The sequence below is a fragment of the Myotis nattereri genome, assembly GCF_964212035.1.
Source record: "Myotis nattereri genome assembly, chromosome: 4".
Classification (NCBI taxonomy): Eukaryota; Metazoa; Chordata; class Mammalia; order Chiroptera; family Vespertilionidae; genus Myotis; species Myotis nattereri.
Window position 1 is genome coordinate 81,933,246 of NC_138079.1, and position 20,287 is coordinate 81,953,532.

Sequence of the window (20,287 nt, forward strand, 5' to 3'; positions counted from 1 at the left end):
TCCACCTAGTTTTCCCTTCAGTCTCAGGCTATGGCAACCCCTTCCAACTGACTGCTTTCCTCAAATATAGACGTGCTCTCAGTAGAGCTAAGCTCACCAGGCTCACTGCAGGACTGCTCTGGCCTGACTGGGAGAGCCATACACAAGCCCCCTGGTTTAGAGTTAGGTCATCACAGGGAGGGTGAAGAACCTTCTTACTGGTGGGTGTCTAGTGTTTTTGGGAGGAGGCCTGTGCTGGCACACTGCTCTCCTGACAATAGGTGGCTTTGCTTGCCACCCAGAAAGTTGTGTGGATTTCCCTGATGGGTCAATTAATAGAAGTTCAGTCTCTCATTCCATCAAACCAGATCTGCAGAAGGTGCTCCCTCAGACCTCCCTTCCCACCTGCATGCTTCATCAACCCAGCAAGAACTATCTCATTAAACTCCTTGAAAGTCTCTTACAAAGAGCAATGCTGTGCTGAAAGAGTCCAAAGGGTAATGTCTTAAACTTGCCTTTTGACTCCACTGTTGAAAACGACTTGGTAGAAATAATCAGTACAAATGAAATTCACAGTGGCAGAAACCATACTCAGTGAAATCTGATTGAGGAATCAAATCTTTAATGTAAAATTCACATGGAAAAAAAGACTTGATTTTGGAAAAAATAATCTTGGCTAAACAAAATGGAAAGTGAAGAAAATTGGAATTAGTTAACTGAAATATATAAAATCAAGGAATAAATTAACTTAATGGAATCCATTAAGGAAAATACTTTTGGCAAAATCTCAAAAATAGTTTCATAGTTTTATGTAATAGTGCAATATCAAAATATTCTTAGGGCTCAAACAGTGGAGCCAGAACATCTTAAATCCTGTAGATTTCAGTGTAGCGTTCAAAGGGATGTTAGCTCTCAGCCCTCTACCCACCAGGGCTAGTGGTACCACTGATCTTCAGCTCATAGGGTTGTGTCATCTCTCAGAACCCTGTTGTGAGGCTCAGAAACTGCTCTCATCCCCCTGCACTTGACCAGCACATGAGGGGCAGTTCTTGCCTGACCAGGGAGAGTGCTCTCTGGGAAGGAGATAAGTCTGAAGAAGTTGATCCCTGTGGCTGAGTTTTTACCTGGATGCCAAGAGACAACCCCTTGGGCTAGTGAATAAAGTGATGGAGGTTGTAATGGGGAACTGTAGGTGGGAACTTAAGGATGGGGTGTGAGCGATAGGCCCCATAGGTTGCAGCCAGTTTTTAGGTTGGCTTAACGAAGTGGTTGGACTAGACCAGCCGTGGGCAAACTACGGCCCGCAGGCTGGATCCGGGCCCGTTTGAAATGAATAAAACTAAAAAAAAAAAAAAAAGACCGTACCCTTTTATGTAATGATGTTTACTTTGAATTTATATTAGTTCACACAAACACTCCATCCATGCTTTTGTTCCGGCCCTCCAGTCCAGTTTAAGAACCCATTGTGGCCCTCGAGTCAAAAAGTTTGCCCACCCCGGACTAGACCCAAAGCCTTTCCTCTCTCCCCTGTACTCACCACCTCCAGAATGGCCTGCAGGCAGGGCTTTCAGAGGCTGAGGACCTGACCTGAGGTGGGGGTGGGGAGATCCTTCAGAACCTGCATGTGGAATCCTACACGTGGAATCTATGTGTATGACATCATGTCAAGAAGGCCCCAGTGGTTACCATAGTAGTGAGCAAGAAGGACAAGGTCCTTGTCCTAACAAGCCGTACATTCCAGTGGGAGGAGACTGTTGATAAAACCAACAATGAGTGATAATGTCAGGTAATGACAAGTGGGGTGAAGACAAAGAAACATATTTTGAAAAGATCACTCTGACTGCCATGTGAAGATTAGACTGTAGGGAGAAAACAAGAAGTCCAGTTGGCAACTATTGCATCATCAGGAAAGAGATGATATCTTGGTCTATGTTAACCCCGGAGATGGAAAGAAGTAGATGGATTTGGAATATATTTAGGTAGTAGAGCTAATAGAGTAGATGTGAGGAGTGGAGGGAAACAGGGATTATGGATGGACTTATGTAACTAGGTGGATAATGGTGCTATTTATTGAGACTGAGAAGACTAAAAGATAAACATGCATTGGAGTTGTGGGCATGTGTGAATTAAAAGCCCAATATTGGTTATGTTATATTTGAGATGCTAATTAGGCATCCAAGTGAAGTCGAGCTCAGTGGAAAAGTCAGGCAGGGGTACAGTTTGGGACTCATTGGTATACAGGAGTGAGTTGGATCAGCTAGACTCTAGATTTTAGAGTGGTGGTTCTCAACTAGCATTTTTAAAATTAAGCAATAATTTTCAGTTTACTAAATGAAACAGACCTGCAACATAGTGTGCATGAATGCAGAAGCCATCTATAGCAAGTGATAAGGAAACTGGGTAAAAGTGGGAAGAGCATTGGAAAAAAGATTCTCTTGAAATAAAAAAATCGAACCATTGTTATAAAGGACGTTACCAAGAACGGTTATATTTTCCCCATCCCACTGATGGACGTCAACAAGAGCATCTAGCACTTTGTTTTCATGTCAAATGTCAGATCAGAGCATCCTAACAAACAAGAAACCCTTAATCTCCCAAACATGTAACAGTATAACAATAACTAACTCCAGAGTTCAAATTCAAAAGAAGAGAAAATGGCAATTGAAAAAGGTGATGTGGCAGTAATCCTATGAATGGGGTTTTGGTATCTCTTCTTCCAGGGAACATTTGGCAACTTCTGGAAACTTTTTTGGCTGTTACAGCTGGATTGGGGGAGGTTTGCTACTGGCAACCACTGGGTGGAGGCCAGGGATGCTGCTAAACATCCTACGAAGTACAGGTCAGCCCCCACAACAGAAGATTGGCCTCAAATATCAGTCCTGCTGAGGCTGAGAAGTCCTTTCCTAGAATGAAAGTATAGCTAGAGAAGAAAGGTGACTATGACCAAGGGCATTCTTATGTAAAGATAGAGCCTCCCATAAAAGAAGACAGCAGGAGCAGTCCAAGAGGTAGGAGGGAAGCCTGGAGAGTACTAGTATGTGTGTGGACTTTGGGAAGTGGAGAGTACTGGGGAAGGAGGAATGCTCAACTGGGGTAAATGCAGCTAAGAAGCTTCGTCATTTGAGCACAGAGAGAAGTGACTAATGGATTAGGTGAGATGGACATTGTTGATGACCTTGATAAGAATAGTTTCTGTGGTTTGATAGGGTTAGAAGCTCCAGGGGAGAAACTTGTGCCAATAGCCAACACTTACTGAGCATTTATTTCCTCCCTGCTCAGAATACCTTATGTGTAATTTCATTAACCCACACACTACAAAAAGGTACTATTATGCTCATTTTATAGAAGTAGCAAAGCTAATATTACCCCCACTTTACAGAGATGCAAACTGAGGCACACAGAGGCTAATTACTCACCATAAGGCAGCCCATAGTAAATGGCACAACTATGATTAGGATGTAGAGAGTTTGGAGCTGAGGAAGTGGAGACAGTGATTCAGCACCACCCTTTTGAGAAGTACTGCTGTAAAGAGAACAAAGATGGATATAGAGGATGTTTGTGTGCTAATATGAATGATCCATGTAGAGGTTGAAATTGATGGAGGGGAGGCTGAGAAGTTCTTGAGGAGGTGTTGAGGGTTTGGGCTCTCCCTGAGCATCACAATGGTAACTGAAATGGACCCTAACTGTTTTGATCAAGATTACCTACCTCTGGATTCAACTTCTCCAACAGTTTCTACTGGTGCTGGGCAGCTCCTTGCAGCCTCCACCCCTTGCTAAAAGGAGGCTTCCCTGCAGGGAGCTGCTGCACAGGCCCAGCCCTTCCCCTTCAGTGTCCTTGGAGCACCAGTCATGTTCAGGAACAAGTATCATCCCTGCAGTCAGGAGCCAGGGCCCAAGCTGGCCAGGTGGTTTTGTCAGTACACATCAGCAATTCTCCATCCAATATTGACCTTCATGATCCTTATCATAAGCCTCCTCAGGGTCTTCACTCATTACTCTCTCCTTGCTGTTGCCATACCAGTCTCCTTGAACTCTCTCAGGTACTGAATGTTCTTGCCTTCTTTTTCACCCTCTCTTCTTCTGGCTAAGTCTTGCCCAACCTCCTGTCTCAGCTTAGCAGTCACATCTCAGACAGCCCTTCTCTGATTCCCGCAACTAGGTTAGGGCCTCTCATTAGCTCCTCCTCCAACATGGGACACTGACACTCTTATAGTGCTTTTCTTACTTGTATTTTGTGTCCAGTGTCTGCATTCCATGCTAGAATGTAACCTTCATGAAGGTAGGTCTAGTTTACCACAGTTATATTCAGTGCCTGTCATGTAGTAGGTGCTCAGTAATTATATGCTAAAAAACAAGTGAACTGTTGACTATTTTATAGCTTGGTTGTTATTTATATAGTTCATATGTTATTATATAGTTAAATATTTTATTCTCTACACACATTTCACTACAAAATTTATTCTTATTTTTATCAATCCTTACCTGAGGATATTTTTTCATTGATTTTAAAGAGAGGGGAATGGAGAGAGAGAGAGAGAGAAGATGGGGGTGGGGTGGGGAGAAAGCGAGAGAGAGAGAGAGGGAGAGAGAGAGAGAGAAACATCGATGTGAAAGAAAAACATTGATCAGCTGCCTCATGCATGAGCCCTGACTGGATCAAGCCCACAATGTTTCAGTGTAAGGGACCATGCTCGAAACCATGGAGCCGCAGCAGCCAGGGCTCACTACAGAATTTTGAGGCTTTCCTGATTATGTTCATGATTACTTTAATCTTTGCCCAAAGATGCATTAAGGAAGAGTTTAATTCAACATGTTAACTTTTTGAGCACTCATCCTATATAATAAAAGGACAATATGCAAATTGACCATAACGGCAGAACAACCAGGAATGACCGGTCACTATGATGCTCACTGACCACCAGGGGGCAGATGCTCAATGCAGGAGCTGTCACCTAGTGGTCATTGCACTTCCACAGGGGGCCCACAGCTCAGCCAGAAGTTGGCTTATGGCTGGCCAGCTCAGGGGTGGTGGTGGGAGAGGCAGGGCTATGGATGTCCCACTAACGGCTTAGGCCCACTCCCCACAGGGTCCCACAGGGAGCGGACCTACGACATCCCCCAAGGGCTCCCAGGCTGCCAGAGGGATGTCTGACTGCCAGCTTAGGCCCGATCCCCTGGGGAGTGGGCCTAAGATGTCAGTTGGACATCCCCTGCGGGTTCCCAGACTGTGAGAGAGCGCAGGCTGGGCTGAGAGACCCCCCACCAAGTGCATGAATTTTCGTGCACCAGGCCTCTAGTTTAAAATAGAAAGAGGTAATATGCTTTACGTGATTAATGTGATTGTGGAAGGATGATGCGAGTACTGTGTTTACACCACCATCTTGACCAGAAGTCCTGGCTATGTATGCTTTACGTTGTTTCTTCCCTATAGGATGGCTGATTTGGTTCTATGTGAACCAATAGAGCTTTACAACATCTTGAATCAGGTCACAAAACTATCCAGATTGACTGAACCCAACTATCTTTGTTTATTGGGTAAGTACTTAAAAATATTTTGTGGATAGCACTCTTCAAGCATTATTTTTGATGAACCAAAAAACTTTTGGGAATAGAGGAAAAAATGACTAGAAGTCAGACTTACTAGGCATAGCGTAAAATGCTGCTACTCATTCACATGACTTGGAAATCATTTCAGATTAAAGCTAGATGTTCCCGAGTCCTCTTGTTTTAGTGAAAAATAGCAAACATCTAACAAATATATAGTAACACTAATAAACACCCATGTACTCAGATTTAACATTAATTAAATGTTACATACACAGATGTACTCCTCTTCTGTATCCCATCCTGAACCCACTTCTTTCCCTTCCCAAAGATAACTGCTTCTATATTTTTACATTTTTACTGCATATGCAGGCATCCCCCAATAATGTGTTTAAATATTTATACAAATAGTATCATAATGTACAATCATTATGCAACTTGCTTTTTTTTTGGCTTAAAATTATATTTTTAAAATTCCCCCCCATGTCTAAATGTGAAGATCTAATTTATTTGCTTTGACTGTTAGTTATGATATGGATCTATTCCTAATTGATTGCAATGTGTTGCTTGCATTGTGTGGCTCTAATGGATAGTGCTGCAATGAACAACTTTGTGCATCCCTCCTTATTCATGTGCAGCAGTTTACCTACCTATGGTACAGGCTTAAAGTAAGTCAGTGAACAGGGAAACAAGTAACATAATATTCTTGGATCCTCATGATCTCCATGTTTATAGGTGACTGTTATACACGCTCAAGTTTGGAACCATGATAAGAGGGAATACTCTCTCTTTACTCTCAATAAGTTGAAATTTGATTTTTAAAGCTACTTTCTTCCATAGAAAATATATTATCTGAGATAGTCTAAGGCAGTATGCAAATAACATCTGTACCTGCCACAGTATAATCATGAATATACTGTGTTCATGGATTGGTAGAATCAACATCATTAAAATGGCCATACTGCCCAAAGCAATCTATAGGTTCAATACAATCCCCATTAAAATACCAATGGCATATTTCATAGACCTAGAACAAACTCTCCAAAAATTCATCTGGAATAAAAATAGACCCGAAATAGCCGTAGCAATCCTGAGAAAGAAGAACAAAGTTGGAGGGATCATAATACCAGATATCAAGCTATATTACAAAGCCACTGTTCTCAAAACTGCCTAGTACTGGCACAAGAACAGACATATAGATAAATGGAACAGAAGAGAGAACCCAAGCCATTATGCTCAATTAATATTTGACAAAGGAGGCAAGAGCATACGATAGAGTCAAGACAGTCCCTTCAATAAATGGTGTTGGGAAAATTGGACAGATACATGCAAAAAAAATGAAACTAGACCACCAACTTACACCACACACAAAAATAAACTCAAAATGGATAAAGGACTTAAATGTAAGATGGGAAATCATAAAAGCCTTAGAAGAATCTATAGGCAGCAAAATATCAGACATATGTTGTAGCAATATCTTTACTGATACAGTTCCTAGGACAATGGAAACTAAGGAGAAAATAAACAAATGGGACTACATTAAAATAAAAAGCTTCTGCACAGCAAAAGAAACCATCAACAAAACAATAAGAAAGCCCACTGATGGGAGAACATATTTGCCAGTGTTATCTCTGATAAGGGTCTAATCTCCAAAATTTACAGGGAACTCACACATCTTAATAAAAGGAAGATAAACAATTCAATCAAAATATGGACAAAGGACCTAAATAGACACTTTTTGAAAGAGGACATAAAGAAGGCCAAGAGATATATGAAAACATGCTCAAAGTCACTAATCATTCAAGAGATGCAAATCAAAACGACAATGAGGTACCACCTCACACCTGTCAGAATGGCTATCATCAACAAATCAACAAACAAGTGCTAGCGAGGATGTGGAGAAAAAGGAACCCTCATGCACTGCTGGTGGGAATGCAGACTGGTGCAGCCACTGTGGAAAATAGTATGGAGTTTCCTCAGATAATTAAAAATGGAACTCCCATTTGACCCAGTAATTTCACTTCTGGGAATATATCCCAAGAAATCAGAAACACCAGTCAGAAAGGACATATGCACCCCTATGTTCATAGCAGCACAATTTACGATAGCTAAGATTTGGAAACAGCTTAAGTGCCCATCAGCAGATGAGTGGATTAAAAAACAGTTGTACATCTAAACAATGGAATACTGCGCTGCTGTAAGGAAGAAGGAATTCTTACCATTTGCAACAGCATGGATGGACCTGGAGAGCATCATGCTAAGTGAAATAAGCCAGTCAGAGAAAGATAAATATCACATGATCTCACTCATTTGTGGAATATAATGAACAACATAAACTGATGAACAAAAATAGAGCCAGTAGGGAAAATAAATATTTTGGAATCTAATAGAAGTAATCCTGTTATTTGCAGATTTTTAATATTTCCTACAACTTTTTTTTTTAAATATATTTTATTGATTTTCCACAGAGAGGAAGGGAGAGAGATAGAGAGTCAGAAACATCGATGAGAGAGAAACATCGATCAGCTGCCTCCTGCACATCTCCCACTGGGGATGTGCCCGCAACCCAGGCACATGCCCTTGACCGGAATCGAACCTGGGACCCTTCAGTCCGCAGGCCGACGCTCTATCCACTGAGCCAAACCGGTTTTGGCTTTCCTACAACTTTTTGATCTCATACTATGTTAGTACAGTTTTGATAATATTATTATACCTAAAATCCTTTTTTTCTTGAAATACTAATGTTTATTGCATGTAATATTATATTTAAGATCATTTTTCTTGAATAATTTCATGTAACATATTTAAGATAATTTTTCTTGAAATGTTAACGTTTATTGCATGTAACATTTTTATATTTAAAATCGTTTTTCTTGAAAAAAAATAAATTTTCACTTCTAAAAAAAAGTCATAAGTACAGATTTTAATCAGTAATATACTCTTGCAATAAGGAGAAAAATGAATTGAACTCAATTTCAGTTTGCACAGAGTTGACTGGTGTTTTAAAGGGAGAGTGAGGGAGTACGGTGAGGGGCAAATAGGGGCTCCGTAGAGTCACGGAAGTGAAAAATCACAACAAAGGGGATGGGGACTAGTCCAAGTGAAATCCATCTGGGTTTGTTAACTAGCACTCATCAAAGTAGGGCTCCTATCTCCCCAGAGGCTGGGAGACAGGGCCCCCCTATCTTCAGGTGTTGGGTGGAACAACCAATTAAGTTCTTGTGGCAGTCTTGAGTTTTCTTAGGCAGGTACTTTAAGGGGGCTGGGGTTATTCTACGGATGTGACCTTGAGCTGTTTCTAAAGATGTCTTAAAATAAAGATATCTTCAGATGTCTAAAGTTTTTTTCTCCTCCGTTGGTTTATGAATCTTTATACATTCTGGGTACAAATCTTCTATTATTTGTGTTACAGATATTTTCTTTATTCTGTGGCTTGCCCTTTTACCTTCTGAATATTGTATTTTTTATGAAAAGAGATAGATGTTCTTAATTTGAAGGATTAAATTTGTCAATATTTTTTTATGGTTAATGCTTCCTTATTTTTTTTTTTAAAATAGACTTTGTTTTTTAGGTTTTATGTTCAGTTTTAGCACAGCAAAATTGAAAAGAAAGTACAGAGAGTTTCTATATATTCCCTGCCCCCAGATAGCCTCCCCAGTTATCAACATCCAGTACCATCACGGTCTATATAACTGATGAAGCTACTCTGACTCGCCATTATCACCGAAAGTCCATAGTTTACATTAGGGTTCACTCTTAGTGTTGTACATTCTGTGGGGTTGGACAAATATATAATGAAATGTATCCATCATTATAGCATTATACAGAATAGCTTCACTGCTCTTATAATCCTCTCTTCCCACTAACCTCTGGAAACCACTGATCATTTTACTATCTCCACAGTTTTGCCTTTTCAGGAATGTCATATAGTCAGAATCATACAGCTCAAGGTCACATCCCTAGAATAACCCCAGCCCCCTTAAAGTACCTGCCTAAGAAAACTCAAGAAGCCTTTTCAGATTGGCTTCTTTCACTTATATGTGCATTTAACTTTCCTCTGTCTTTTCATGGCTTGGGTAGCAGTTTCCTTTTTAGCACTGCATAATATTCCATTGTCTGGATCTACCATAGTTTATTCACTACTTAAGCACATCTTGATTGCATCTAAGTTTTGGCAATTCTGAATAAAGCTGCTATAAACATCTGTGCGTAGGCTTTTGAATGGGGAAATACAGAGATAAAATAAAAGGAATATGATTGCCGATAAGAATGTGTTTAGTTTAGTTTAGTTTAAACTGCCAAACTGTCCGCCAAAATGGTCGTTCCATTTTGCCATCCCATCAGCAATGAGTGAGAGTGCCTGTTGTTCCACACCCTCACCAGCCTTTGGTGTTGTCCATGTTTTGGATTTTTGACATTCTAATAGCTGTGAAGTGGTATTTCAGTGTTGTATTAATTTTCCATTCCCTTCTGACATATGATGTTTAACATCTTTTCATTTGCTTATTTGCCATCTGTATAGCTTCTTTGGTAAGGTGTCTGTTCATATATTTTAACCATTTTTAAATTGGGTTGTTTGTTTTCTTATTGTTGAACATTAGGAACTCTATATTTTGGATAACAGTCATTTGTAGCATTTATGCATTAGGCTTAATTTCTGTTCCATGTTCCCCCAACTTTGAGGAGCATCAATAATGCACCTTTTGTCCTTGCAGGAGCATTAGAACCTTAGCTCTTAGGTTCTAGGGTCTAAAATCCCATGGGGGCACTTAGAATGCGCTCACCCTGGCTTTAATTTCTCCCCTCCTCATTTTTTTGGGCCTCAGAGAAAACTGCCCCTAAATCAAGATACAAGGTCTCACTACCCCTTAAAGGGATGTGTGATTGTAATGGGGCAGGTGAGTCTTGGTGTGGGCAGCTCAGAATAGTGGAACAACACCTTGAGTTTTAAGCTGACAGTAGCTATCACTTACCAGCCAAACAAATATATAATGATGATGATGATGATGATGATGATGTGAATTTTCTAAGTAGTTTGGTCATGCGCTCTTTTGCAAATACAGTTATTAGTTAAATACTCTTCCTTTTCAGATGTGCGTTCCAAACAGGAGTACGATGAAAGCCATGTGATTACAGCCCGTCGAGTGAAGAAGGTATCCTGGTAGAGTCAGAATCTGGGGCAGGTTGGCTGTCTTACAGAGGATGGGAAGAGTGGGAAGTTTTATCCTAGATCCAGGAGGTGGCATCTACTCTTGGACACTTTGGGCAGCAGAGGCAGGACCACCCTTGTGCATCCAACATGAGGGTCTCACACACTCCCTAAGGTGTCCCTCCTACCACCATGGTCAAAAGCTTCATCAAACAAATATTGATTTAATTCCTTTATGTGCCAGGCACTGTTCCAGACCCTGGCTATGGAACAAAATACAAGATGCCCTTAATTCATTGTCCCTGCCCTCTCAGAGCTTTTGTTCTACTTAGGGAACAGACCAGAAGAGAGTCTGTTCCATATACATTTATCCAATATGGTTTATTTTACTTGGGGAATAAACCATATGTTTACTGTAACTCAAAGATTGAAACAGCTCCCTCCCATTTCCATCAGATCCCTTCCCATCTTCCTTTCTCCATTCCAACTATTTAAAAAGCCAAAGCCCTTCTTCAGCAGTCACCATGCCCGACTCCGGGAGTGAGGCCCTTTTCTCTACCTCCACGGGGTATCTTCTTTCTCAAGACATTGCCAAGCCTGGCAGCCTTCACTCAGGATCCATCTCTGATCTCTGCAGTCCTGACCACATTCTCTGCCCTTGACTTCCAGATTCTTTCTTGCCTCCCGGGTTCCTTCTCTGTCTCTTTGGTTCAGCTTCATTTTCTCCTTCTGCTACCTATAAAGAAAACCACTGGGCTATCTTTGGTCTCCTTCAGATCTATTAGTATATTTTCTTGCTCAAAGATCTTACCCAAGCTGAGGCCGGTTTGGCTCAGTGGATAGAGCGTCGGCCTGTGGACTGAAGGGTCCCAGGTTCGATTCCGGTCAAGGGCATGTACCTGGGTTGCGGGCACATCCCCGGTGGGAGATGTGCAGGAGGCAGCTGATCGATGTTTCTCTCTCATCGATGTTTCTAGCTCTCTATCTCTCTCCCTTCCTCTCTGTAAAGGGTCAATAAAATATATTAAAAAAAAGAAAAAAAGAAAAAAAGATCTTACCCAAGCCCTAGCCGGTTTGGCTCAGTGAATAGAGCATCGGCCTGCGGACTGACGGGTCCTGGGTTCGATTCTGGTCAAGGGCATGTACCTTGGTTGCGGGCACATCCCCAGTGGGGGGTGTGCAGGAGGCAGCTGATCAATGTTTCTCTCTCATCGATGTTTCTAACTCTCTATCCCTCTCCCTTCCTCTCTGCAAAAAATCAATAAAATATATTTTTTTAAAAAAGATCTTACCCAAGCTTCCAGCTTCAAGTATGCACATAGTTGAGCTGTCCTGTCAATTTTACTTCTAAAAGTTTGTCCCACTGCCACTGGTAATTCTAACTCTAGCTCTTTCCCAGACATAACTCGACAGGGAGCATGGGCCCTGGCTCATGTATTTTTCCAGGATAAGCTTACTGTCTAACATGCTTTCCCAAGCACAATCCATCTTTATCTTTTTTTTTTTTGGTGTGTTTTTCTATTTGTTTTTTTGCCCTTGGATTTTCAACTCCCTGTCTCCATTCCTCTAGCTCTAAATCCCCCGCATTTCCTTCTTTGCTTTTTGTAGCATATTCAGAGCCCCTTCAAGATGCATGGCCTTCAGTTTTCAACTCAACTCTCAAGTGTGCATGTCCCTTTGATTCTGTAGCACCCCCAACTCTGGAAAAGAGCCATTCTCTCTATCTCAGCCCTTCAGAACCCCTTAGGCAGACTGACACCTCTTGCCTCCCTTCACCAATGTTTTTTCCAGTAGATTGCGCCTTTAGGGAACTCCCAGCCTCTCTACCTGATGCACCTCCCTCTCCAGCCTTATCTCCAGCATGCTTCTCTCACCTAACACCTCAATAGCATTGTCCTGCTGCATTTCCTTGGTTCTAAGGTGCCCATACCTCCAGCCCCCCATATTTTCACATTTCTAAAATTGGAATGTATCCTACAATTGATTTGCCTGAAAAACACATCTATTATTTTTTGCCTGGCACTCCGCCTCACCCCGCCCTTTTTTGAGGGGGAACTTCTCTCCCTGCTCAAACCAGGGGGGTCTAGTGAGCTCAGTACAATAGCATCCAAACCCTGGCCACAAATCAGCCAAGGATAAAAACCGAACAACTTAGAATTGGAATTAAAGAAGGCAGCTCTTTCTGTTTTGGTAACGAAGTTTGGAGGATTGGAGTCTGGGCATCGCTATGGCTGGTGGCCATGACTTGGGCTTCAGGAAAAGTTGTCTGAGAAGGTGAAGTCAGTGTGCAGGGGAAGCAGAGGAGTGGAGCCTGAGAGGGAGGTCTGGGCTTTAGAGCCCTGGTTCAGGTTTTACTTGGGACCAGTTGCTCCCTGCCCTACCTGGAGTATTGTTATATGCCAATAAATCCCTCTTTTTATGTACACTCCTGATTGCAACTGTTGTTAAATTGGTGGTGCATCTTACAACCAGTGGTCTCTTAAGATCTCGGAAATAGAGTCCATGCGGATCTCTGAACATACTGCTCTCTCTGAGTCCAGAGTGGGAGTATGCATTGTTCATTATTGCATACTGGATGCTCTGTCTGGTTCCCGACATCAGGTCGGTACTCAGTAGCTTTTTGTTGACTAAAGGGAATGACTGGAAGCTGTTCCTTCTGCCTCAAATACCCCTCCAGTCCTTGTCCATCTGGCAAATTTCCATTTGCCTTTGCAGCTTCATCTCAAATGCCTCCTGCCCTGTGCTCCTTTCTGAGTCCTCCAGACCAACTCAGGCAATTTCTCTTAAAAATTTTTTTTTTTATCGAACCATGAACCAAGAGGTCACTGGTTCAATTCCAGGTCAAAGCACATGCCTGGGTTGTGGGGTCAATCCCCAGTAGGGAGCATGCAGAAGGTAGCTGACCAATGTTTCTCTCTCATCAATGTTTCTGTCTCTCTCCCTATTCCTTCTCTCTCTGAAAAATCAATAAAATTGTATTTTAAAAAAATCTCTGTATTCCAGAACCTACAGTGTAAGTGCAAAGTAGGTTCTGAATGAATGTTTATTGAATAACTGGATGAATGTCCAGCCCCACCTCTCCCTGCTCTCCCATTTGCTCCACTTTTCCCTTTGCTCATGCTCTTTTCCACACCCAGAACCCCCCTTTCCTCATTATCACCTGAATGAATCCTGCTCATAATCTGAGCACCAACGGTCTGCTAATTCCTGTAGACAAATATGATTTCTCCCCTTCATATTACAGAGAACTTCCCGGTACCTGTATGGGCTTTATCTCTCTGCCTTGTAGAGTAGATGTGTACTAGTCCTAGCCCACATGCAGGTCCTCTGTCAGGGCCTCTTATGTCAACCAGACTAGTCCCAAGGGACAGAGTAAGACTCAGGTTCCCCTGAGTTAGTGGGGACTTTCGGGAAGCATTGAGAACAAATGAGGACTAACCTCCGGGCCGGTGCCCTGCCAGGTCTCTGGAGCTCTGGAATTCCCTTTGGGATCCTAGGAAGGTCTGGTTCTGTGAGAGCTCATTCCCTGTGGGCAGGAGGCACCTGTTGTTCCTGCCCTTGTGTCCACCATGATGGTGACTCAACCACTTCCTAACTACTCTTCATGACCTCATGGACCTGTTTGCCCATTCCTTCCTTTAACCATATTTATGGCCTAACGTGCCAGGCATTGTTCTAGAAATTCAGGGTACATCAGTGTTCCTGCTCTCACAAAGCTTATATTTGAGCTTACAGTTGGCCTCATTTTATCTGCTTGCTTATGACTTCTGCTTATTCAAATGTTCTTATGAGGGATTTTGGCTTTGGCCCCTATCAACAACCACTTGCCCCCAGAGATAGGGTATGTTAGTTCAGTTGGTGAGTCAGTAGGCAGGCTGTTCTTTGGCCAGGCACTTATTTCTGGTCCAGTCCACTGTGGTCAGCTTTTCATAGCAGGGGATGAAGGTGTGGAAGATCATTGGAATTTAGTAGACTCTCCAGTCTCTGTGCCCATGTGCAGTCAGGCAAACAGGCACAGTCCTACCTCCAGCTCCTCCTGGTGCTGGTGTGCAGGGAATATTTGTTCATCTGAACCCACCTGCCAACAAGCGTCTCTTGTGGTTTCTTTAGGAGGCAGATGAATATCTTATCCCGGAGTCTGTGGATCTAGAGTGTGTGAAGTACTGTGTGGTGTATGATAAAAATTCCAGCTGCCTGGACCTAATTATAAAAGATGACAGTGACAGCTCTGACAGTAGTAAAAACGGTAGGTTTTACACTAGCCATAGAATAAGTTAACAGTTATTCAACACTTCTGACACATGCCAGGAACCATGTCAGGTGCTCTCCCTGAGTCAACTCCTGCAGTCTGCAGTACCTCCCTATGAGGATGGCAATATGAAGAACTGGGAAGAGCTCTGAACCTGCCACCATTTCAGAGATGCTGGCTGAAGACATGAGGCTCCTGGGTCAGAGACAAAGGACTTTATTACTCAGAGCAATTAAAAATAACCAGAATGTCTTCATTTTCCGGCACTGGTGCCCAAGTCTCAGTTCTCACAGGGTGACATGAAGGCAGCCAAGTACACTTATTCATGTAGTGCATTGTATTTTAGAAGAACTCTGAGCTTCGGGGGTCTGAATCTTTTATAATGGGCAGAAGCCTACCCATCCTTGGCTCCGGAGGAAAAACAGTCTATCTTCTAAAGCTGTTGGTTATATAAATATCCTTGAAAAGCCACTGCCTTGTTTAAAGGACATGTCAAGATGTGAGAGACCATGGAGAATTGTCTCCTAAAAGGTAACATCCCCATTTTATAGATGGGGACATTACGGCCCAGAAAGGCAAAGTAACTTGCCCAAGATCTCACACCTAGAGAATGATCTATTGCCATATAGCAAACTACCACCAAACTCAGTAGCTGGATATAACAAACAGTAATTATCTCATAGTTTCTGTGGGTCCAGAATGGAGGAGCAGCTTAGCTGGCAGGTTCTGGTACAGTCTATCCTGAGGTTGTAGTCAAGGTGTCAGCCAAGATTGCTGTCACTGGAAGGTCTGACTAGGCCAGAATGATCTCCGTCTGAGATTACTCTCTCACATGGCTATAGCCAGGAGGCCTCAGTTTCATTCCGGCTGTTGGTAGGAGACTAGTTCCTCACTGCATACACCTCTCCATAGGACTGCTTGCATGGCCTCGTGACATGGCAGCTGGTACCCCCGCCCCCCAGTGAGTGATCAGAAAGAGAGAAAGAAAGGGAAAGCCACATGTCTTTTATGACCTAGTCTTGGGGCTTATACACAGTTGCTTCCACCACATTCTATTCATTAGAGGGAAGTCACTGAGTATAGTCTACCCTCAAGGGGAGGGGAATTAGACTCAACCTTTTAAAGGGAGGCATTTGAAAGAATTTGTGGACTTTAAAAAAAAAAAACTCACACCTAGTAAGTGGTGGGGCCAGGATTCAAACCTAGGCAGTTTGGCTCTGTCCAGTCTGCTAAGGCCTGAGTAGTGATGTTGGAAAACAATGCAAAGTCACTCAAGCCCTGAGCTGGAGCATTAAAACGTGATTGGTTCTAATGTGCTTTACTGATGTTCCACAGCAATCTCCATTCAGCCACTGCTTTGGGCTGACCGCCCCTGGCCATTGACATGGGGCTCTGCTGTTTGTGGCTCAGTCACTATGTGTAGGTGGGTCTGTGAGCTGGGGCATTCACACAGATGGTCACTGGGTGGCACTAGGTTTCCACCTTTAATAAAGCCAGTCTTCCCAGGAGGTCCTTAGCCAGGAAATTATCTTCCCCAAGTTCTCACAGTCTGCAGTACATTCCTATGAAGGTGGGTCTGGTCTGCCAATCCTGGGATTGTAGGCTGGACCCTGAAACCCTAGGGAACAGTGCTCAATAAAAATAACCTTCTCTACATTCTATAACTGACCTCACCGTGCTATGCAGCCCCTGTTCTCACTGAGTAGGTAACTACAATCACAAAATAACAGCAAAACAATAAAAACCAAAACCACACATGCACACACCTTGCCCACTCAAGGCAACTTTTCTCCTTTAAAGTGGCATCTTTCAGGTAAATTCAGTCTTTGGGGTAGAAGACCATATCAAGGTTTCTCTCACCACCCCTTTCTCCTTTCCACTGTTAAGCACGCACCTCCCTGACCCTCAAGCAATTCTGGGAAAGATTTCCTTGAGGGGGAACCTTCATCACATCCTCGAAGCAGGTGTTGGTCTCTATGTAGACCTTTTCTGCTGACCTCTGGAAGAGGTGCCGCCCAGCCTGTGGGGCCTTAGGCCATGGGCTGTGCCCAAAATGTCCACGTCTAGCGTTAAGTCATGAGTGGTTCCCTTTGCCTTGTCAGTGCATGGCGCTGGATCCTTGGGGACTCAGCCTTGTGCCCTCCTATCCAGGCTTTCCCTGACATTTCACACGTGCTCATCCCTGGGCCTGCTGCAGCTTCCAATGTTAGGTTAACCACTCCACGCCTCTGCTGCGGGAGTCTCAGAATCCTAGTGGGATTGGGCACAGCTGGTTTTAGCTCTCTACCCCCCTCAGCTGGGTGTCTTCTTAGGAATCCAGGAAGTATCTTCCCTTGTCTTAGTCCCTAGGATGCTCTCTCTAAGCTCTTTTTAGCATGCAAAGGGCAGCCCCCTTCTTGTATGAGCAACATTTCCCTTATGTTAAATCCTCCTTGCAAACATGGATTAGAGACACCCACAATGGACTCATGATATGTGTGGGTGGAGCTCCCTGGACCAGGACATTTACACCAACTGTGAAGAGAAGCTTTGGGAATTTTTGGATTCCTTTCCTCCTCCCTCAGCACAATCTGACTTTCAAGACAATTGTTTGGCTAGGGACCTCAAATAATTTAACTTAAAGGTCAGGCTAAGTGATGACTCCCTTGTACCAGGTGGTTGCCCTCCTCCCCTTGAAGCAGTGGGTGACCCAGTTCAAGGTGTGAGAAACCTCATGTCAATGGAGAACTCAAGATTAATGGGAATAGAAATGAACAAATTAAAAAAAAACATTTTTTGTTGTTGTTGTTGTTAATCCTCGCTGGAGGATATTTTTTCCATTGATTTTTTTTTTTAAGAGAATGGAGGGAGTGGGAGAGACAGAGAGAAAGAAACATTAATGTGAGAGAGACACATCAATTGGTTGCCTTGGGCACATGCCCCGACCTACCAGGCTGGAGACCAAGCCTGCAACTGAGGTATGTGCCCTTGGCCTGAATCAAACCTGCGACTCTTCAGTCCACAGGCTGATGCTCCAACCACTGACCTAAACCAGCTAGGGCGAAATGAACAACTTTAACGTTTCAAAAACATTAACCCCATTACATCCTTGCTGGAATACCTGGGCCCTGGCTTTCTGTCTGAGTCTCTAATTATCTCCTGGAAATTGGCCTTCCTCCATCTCTAACCCCATCATCCCTGTATGTGAATACTCCAGCTGGTTGTGTGACATTGGCAGGGGAGCAGCTGTCTGGTTTAAAGGCAGCAGTGGCCTGGAACTCTCTCCCTAACTCGCCTGGACCCTCTGACCTACCCCATCAGTCTCTTACTCAAGAGGGAGATGGGGCTGTGAGACCCTGGGAGATCCAGGGCTCTCTGGCATCCAAGTCAGGCCTTCAGGGGTGGGCTTTGGCTCCTCTTTTGCCAGCTACAGGTTTCCTCCTGGCCTTGCTATTGTCTGCAGGCTCTTTCCCCAAATACAGTTTCTCCAGATGGGTCTCAAGCGGCTTTTGTCCTCAGCAGCCCCTGCTGGAATTGGCCTCCTTTCCCTGGACAAAGGTTCATTATAGCTGTCAGAGTCCATGCCCATCCCTTTCTCCTTTAGCTAACTTTCCAGAGTCTGCTGCACAGTATTTCTCTTTAGCGGTCAGATCCTGGCCTTGGAATATTTTGGTTTAGTTTTAATTATACAAACTTCCTACCACATATATCTAATTTGCATATTGTCCAATAGTGAATCTATAGATCAATGAAAGCATTTTAGATTCAATTGATGTCAAAACCACAATGAGGCCCTGGCCGGTTTGGCTCAGTGGATAGAGTATCGGCCTGTGGACTGAAAGGTACCGGGTTCGATTCCAGGCAAGGCACATGCCTAGGTTGCGGGCTCAATCCCCAGTGTGGGGCTTGCAGGAGGCAGCCCATCAATGATTCTCTCTCATCATTGATGTTCCTATCGCTCTCTCCCTCTCCTTTCCTCTCTGAAATAAATAAAAATATATTTTAAAAAACCACAAATCACAATGAGATAACACTTTACACCCACTAGGTTGGCTATAATAAAAAAGACAATTGTTGATGAGGATGTAGAAAAATTTCAACACTCATACACTGCTGGTTGGAGTGTAAAATGGTGCAGTCGCTGTGGAAAGTTTGGCACTTTCCTCAAAAGTTAGATGTAGGGTTATTACATGGTTCAGCAATTTCACTCCTAGGAATGTACCCAAGAGAAATAAAAACATGTGCACACAAAAACTTGCTCATGAATGTTCATAGCAGCATTATTTCTAATTGCCAAAAAGTGGAAACAACCTAAACATCCACCAATATTTATGAATGGATTATGAATATTATATTGTGTGGTAGAGCCACACAATATAATATTATTCAACTGTAAAAAGGAATCAAGTGCTGACATGTGCTACAACATAGATGAACTTTGAAAACATGCCAAGTGAAAGAAGTCAGACATAATGTATGATTCCATTTATATGAAATGTCCAGAATAGGTAAATCCATAGAGAAGTTAGATTAGCAGTTGCCTAGAGCTGAGTCTTTGGAGGGAAATGAGGAGCAAACCCCTCTCCCTGGTACAGGGTTTCTTGGGTGATGAAAATATTCTAAAATTGTGGTGATGATTATACAACTCTGTGACTAAACTAAAAACCATTGAATTGTACACTAGCTGTACCCTGTACAAGTAGGTGACTTGTATGGTACATATAATGTAGCATACAATATATAATACTATATATATTTACAGAAAAAGATTAACTTTCTTGATGGTAAGTTGCTTTTACATTTTAATTGTAACACCCATATCTATGTTTGCTTCAGCCTCCTAGATAATTGCTTTTCAGAATAAAGTGGCCATTCGTTGAAGCTTTTGACAAGTGGGGAACACAGGAGACATTCATTTCTTTGGTCTCCACTCTTAGAACTGTTTGCCGGAGGACCTGCCATTGAATGTGGCAGAGCCTTAGCTCACCTCACCCGCCACCCCGTCCAGATCCTGAGAGGGGGCTATGAGTCTTTCTCAGCCAAGTACCACTTTTTCCGGACGCAGAAGATCATCTGGATGCCGCAGGTAAGGCAGGGTGCTGAACACAGGCAGGCTCAGATGGGAGCATGGCCTTCCCTTGAAAACCATGGGTTGGGGAACAGGGTAGGAGAAAGAGGAGACAGACAACATGGAAAAGATGGAAAAAATATTGAAGGCTGGGCTTGGGAAATGAACTTGGGGTAGCCAGGAGGTCCAGTCCAAGATTATGAATTTATAATTGTCACATCTGGGGAAAAGCCAACATGGAGTTTCAAAGATGAGGCCTATTCAGAAGGCAGGGGAATTCTGGAGTGTGCGTTATAGTCAAAGTCAGAAAGGCAGGG

General features: G+C 43.0%; 1 protein-coding gene across 3 annotated transcripts in view; it reads left to right on the forward strand.

Annotated features, from left to right (window-relative positions):
• Nucleotides 1-20,287, forward strand: part of TMEM120A (transmembrane protein 120A) — a 63,494-nt gene that overhangs the window by 6,639 nt on the left and 36,568 nt on the right. For 2 of the 3 annotated variants that reach the window (XM_081090429.1, XM_081090427.1), the window contains exons 2-5: nt 5,413-5,516; nt 10,617-10,678; nt 14,785-14,920; nt 19,840-19,988. In XM_081090429.1, coding sequence (XP_080946555.1) covers nt 5,414-5,516; nt 10,617-10,678; nt 14,785-14,920; nt 19,840-19,988 — 450 coding nt within the window. In that variant the 5' untranslated portion in view covers nt 5,413. The remainder of the gene's footprint in view (nt 1-5,412; nt 5,517-10,616; nt 10,679-14,784; nt 14,921-19,839; nt 19,989-20,287) is intronic. The other variant, XM_081090430.1, reaches the window with a different exon arrangement.